At 44.1% G+C, this 4,076-nt stretch overlaps 1 protein-coding gene across 1 annotated transcript; it reads right to left on the reverse strand.

The window, feature by feature from the left end:
• Positions 1-3,476: 3,476 nt before the first annotated feature.
• On the reverse strand, positions 3,477-3,869 carry LOC142697988 (histone H2A type 1-like). Its single transcript, XM_075847747.1, has one exon. The coding sequence runs from the start codon at positions 3,867-3,869 to the stop codon at positions 3,477-3,479; it is 393 nt and encodes a 130-aa protein (XP_075703862.1).
• Positions 3,870-4,076: the final 207 nt, after the last annotated feature.

A 4,076-nucleotide genomic window follows, 5' to 3' on the forward strand; every position in this document is an offset into this window, starting at 1 on the left:
ATTGAGGAACTCCTAGCCCCTGTTCCTCTCAGAGCATTGCTACTTGCACACCCAGACAGCATAACAAACCTTTCATTTAAAAATGCTCTGACCAAGTTAACAATAAAATCACTCTCTCTCTTTAGGGACCTGCTGGTTCCCACACCATCCCCACTGACACGTATCTCAGACTTGGTGGATTTATACCAAGAGGGTTTGGGAAGTCACACTAGTAACCCTTCGGTCAGATTGACTGATACTCTAGACTCCATACTAGATGATGGGACGATCATATCCTTACAGACTTGGACTGAAAATCCAAACCTTCAGAATCTCCATTTAATGCACTATATGTCCCTAAAACAAGCAAACCTACCATACCTCACAGCAGGTTCCTTGGAAAGACCCTTGACTATCTTTGAATCCTTCCTCGGACAAGTAAAAAGCCCACGGAAATGTGTTTCTCAGATTTATAAATTGTTCATTAATAGGAACGTCTCTTTCAAAAGATCATATATCGCACTCTGGGAAAAGGATCTCTCCATTACCTTAAATAAAAAAGATACAAATATCCTTTACAGGAATTCCCATGGTCCTTCCCAGTGTATTAAAACACAAGAAAACTCTTATAAGTTAGTGTCACGATGGTATACCACACCGGATAAAACACATCTCTGGTACCCTTCCATCCCAGACACATGCTGGAGATGTTTGGGGGAAACCGGATCTTACATCCATATCTGGTGGTCATGCGCTAAGATCCAACGTTATTGGATACCTGTATTAGATCTTATAGCAAGAATCTGTGACATCTCAATCCAAATACCCCCAGCTGCCATCTTTCTTAACCTTCCATTGGCAAAAATAAGTAAATCCACAAACACTCTCGTTAAACACCTCTTAACGGGGGCCAAACTTCTCATCCCCCCAAACTGGAGATTGATGCAAGTCCCCACACTCTCTCAATGGATATCCAACGTAGAGCAAATTTACTATATAGAAGAAATAGCAGCACTCTCTAACCGCTCATATACTAAATTTATAGAGATCTGGAGACCCTTGACAATATTCCGCTCCTCAGATCAGTTCTTGGACGTAGCCTTGAATACACAATAGCCAGATCCGATGGGTCACCTTGTTGTATTTGTTAGTTTGCGACTAAGGTATATAACTGTAACCGATATTTCTTGACTTAGAAAAAATTATCTTGTAAATCTCTCTCAACCCCTTCCCCTCCTACTCCCTCTCGTTCATTTTTCCCGCTATCCTCCCCCCATTTGGCCCCTTTACAACCGAGTACTATTATTATACTCTTATAATGTATTGTTCCAAATTTGTATCTTAACCTGAATGTTACGGCATAGCTACGTATGCAATGTTACACTGTATAAATTGACACTTATCATTTGCTTGCTTGTACCTTCATATGCTGTTAAATCAACCTTTTGCTATTCAGTTGTATGATTCACTTTTGTTTAAAACAATAAAAAGAAAATTGAAAAGAAAAATATACACATGGGTAGAACTTATCATTGTCAAACCTTGTTCTTAAAGCTTAAAAAAATGGTTTCAATTTATTAAAGATCCTATCCGACTACTACCATAACAATTGACAGACATCAGGGGCTCCTTCCAGGAGAGTAATCACTAACCAGAGTATTGCCGACGCTCTGGCCATGGATTCCTGGGTTTTTAAACTCCTAACATCACTGTCCATATAGTGAAAGTGACATCAAGGGCTTTCCCAAGTCAGGAGTTCCCGGCCAGTGAGTGCTTGTGATGCTCTGGCCGGGGACTCCAGAGTTTAAAGCCAAATATGGATATTTAAAGCCATATATGCACAGTAAAGGGAGAGGCTTTCTCTACAAGCGTAATTCCCGGCCACAGCGCTGACAACGCTCTGACTTGGAATTCTCACATTACAAAGCCCCTAATGTCACTGTCTATGTACAGATAGTAACATCAAGGGATCCTCCAGGAGCAGAATCCATATATGGACAGTGACGTCAGGGGCTCCCTCCAGGAGTGGAACACCCAGCCAGTGCAATGCCAGTGTTCTGGCCTAGGATTTTGGCATCTTAAAGCTCCTAACGTCAGTGTCCATTTATGGACAGTGTTGTCAGGGGCTTCCCTAGGAGCAGAATCCCCAGTCAGAGCGTTGCTAACGTCAGGGGCTTTCCGAGCCTAGTGCTTAAAGTAACGCTGTGCCCGGGGAGTTCAGGTGATATATCCCACTCTATGCCTATATAGCCTTCCGTTGGAGGTATACGTAGAGACTTCTCCCAACGCATACCACTGACGAAAAGAAAAAATTGAATGTGAACATACTCCAAGAAGCCCACAGCTCTGATAAATATGGCGCAACTTGGGTTGTCAGTGCTGCACAAACTGACATCTACACCAGTTAGCATAGATGTCCGCTATAATATCCGCAGGTGTAAATGAAATATGTCATGCAGGAGATCTGCTCTCCCGCTGGTCCCGACTTACTAGCTGAAAAGACGCGAAAACAGCATAATGTCTCAAAAAGCTAAAATGTTTACTCAAAACGGGCATGCACCAAAATTTCCCATTACATTACTTTACAATATCATGTATTATAAAGACATTTACTTTTGAGCTACTTTGACTAAATCGTTAGCAAATGGGAGAAAAAAAACACCAAGGAAAAAATTTTTTATTAAAAAACTACGGCCTCCTCCATTTCCCCTCTAGCCGTCCTTTCCATCTCCAAAATGGTGTGTTTTCTGCCATTTTAGGTAGAAACATTTCTATTTGCTCACCATTTAGGCAAAGTAGCAGGAGGGTATATTATGCAGCTTCTCAAACTCTACCTTGAAGAGCTGTGTGGTTTGTATTTTAATAGTAACTTTTTAATCTAAATTTACTTTTTACTCTGCCTGACTTGGTATTTATTTGTTCAGAGTTTCAAGCTCACATTGCCGCAGACCCCTCGTAGGACTTCTCCTTTGTAGTTTAGGAACTGCTCTTATCGGTACATGACGCGGGGATGGAATCTTCGTCTAAACACCTGGGATGATGGTGGTTATACTCCAGGAGGACCGAATTGTGACAAAGCTCTTGAGACTGGAAGATATAATTTAAGACACTATGTAGTCGGGGGCGAGTTGTAGATCATGAACATGAATCACTGGAGTAGTTGTACTATTAATGTGTCCTGTACAGTATAGTTAGTGCACCAATGAGGACAGCACCATCATCTGCACAAGGCAGTAGGGAATGTATAGGTCATGAGTAACACAGAAGTTCTACACCCACCCACCGTACGGCTTCCTCTTCAATGTGAAAACCCGCGGTATATGAATTAATAGTGGAGATTGTCGCCCCCTCCTGATGGCTAGATCTCTGTACAAGCAGAGCCAGTTATCTGGCGCAGAACGTTTACATATCGGAGATCAGCGGTGAGAGCTCTGTTCTAAGGATCACGTGGGCGGCTCTTAAAAGAGCCTTTGTGGTTAAATGTGGATAAGCGGCGCTCACTTGCTCTTGGCGCTTTTGCTGCTCTCGGTCTTCTTGGGCAGCAGAACGGCCTGGATGTTGGGCAGGACGCCTCCCTGAGCGATGGTCACACCACCCAGTAGTTTATTGAGCTCCTCGTCATTGCGCACGGCCAGCTGCAGGTGACGGGGGATAATTCGGGTCTTCTTGTTGTCCCGGGCGGCATTTCCGGCCAGTTCCAGGATCTCAGCTGTCAAATATTCAAGCACAGCGGCCATGTAGACCGGAGCGCCGGCGCCGACCCTCTCAGCGTAGTTGCCCTCGCGGAGAAGTCTGTGCACACGACCGACAGGGAACTGAAGTCCTGCCCGGGATGAGCGGGTCTTGGCTTTAGCCCGCACTTTGCCTCTTTGCTTTCCTCTTCCAGACATGTCTATTATCTGATCAGATCTAACGGCTGCGCTCCGACCGTCACTTCTTATACCCAGATGGAGCAGAGGGCTTCTTCTCTGATTGGCCGCATCTAAAACTTGTATTCAACGCCAGACACTGTAGCCAATGAGGAAGTAGAATATTTCTATAGACTCGCAGATAACACCACGCCCCCTCCTCCGTCTCTACCAATAGGAACATCTCCC

This window comes from Rhinoderma darwinii (assembly GCF_050947455.1).
Source record: "Rhinoderma darwinii isolate aRhiDar2 chromosome 11 unlocalized genomic scaffold, aRhiDar2.hap1 SUPER_11_unloc_10, whole genome shotgun sequence".
Classification (NCBI taxonomy): Eukaryota; Metazoa; Chordata; class Amphibia; order Anura; family Rhinodermatidae; genus Rhinoderma; species Rhinoderma darwinii.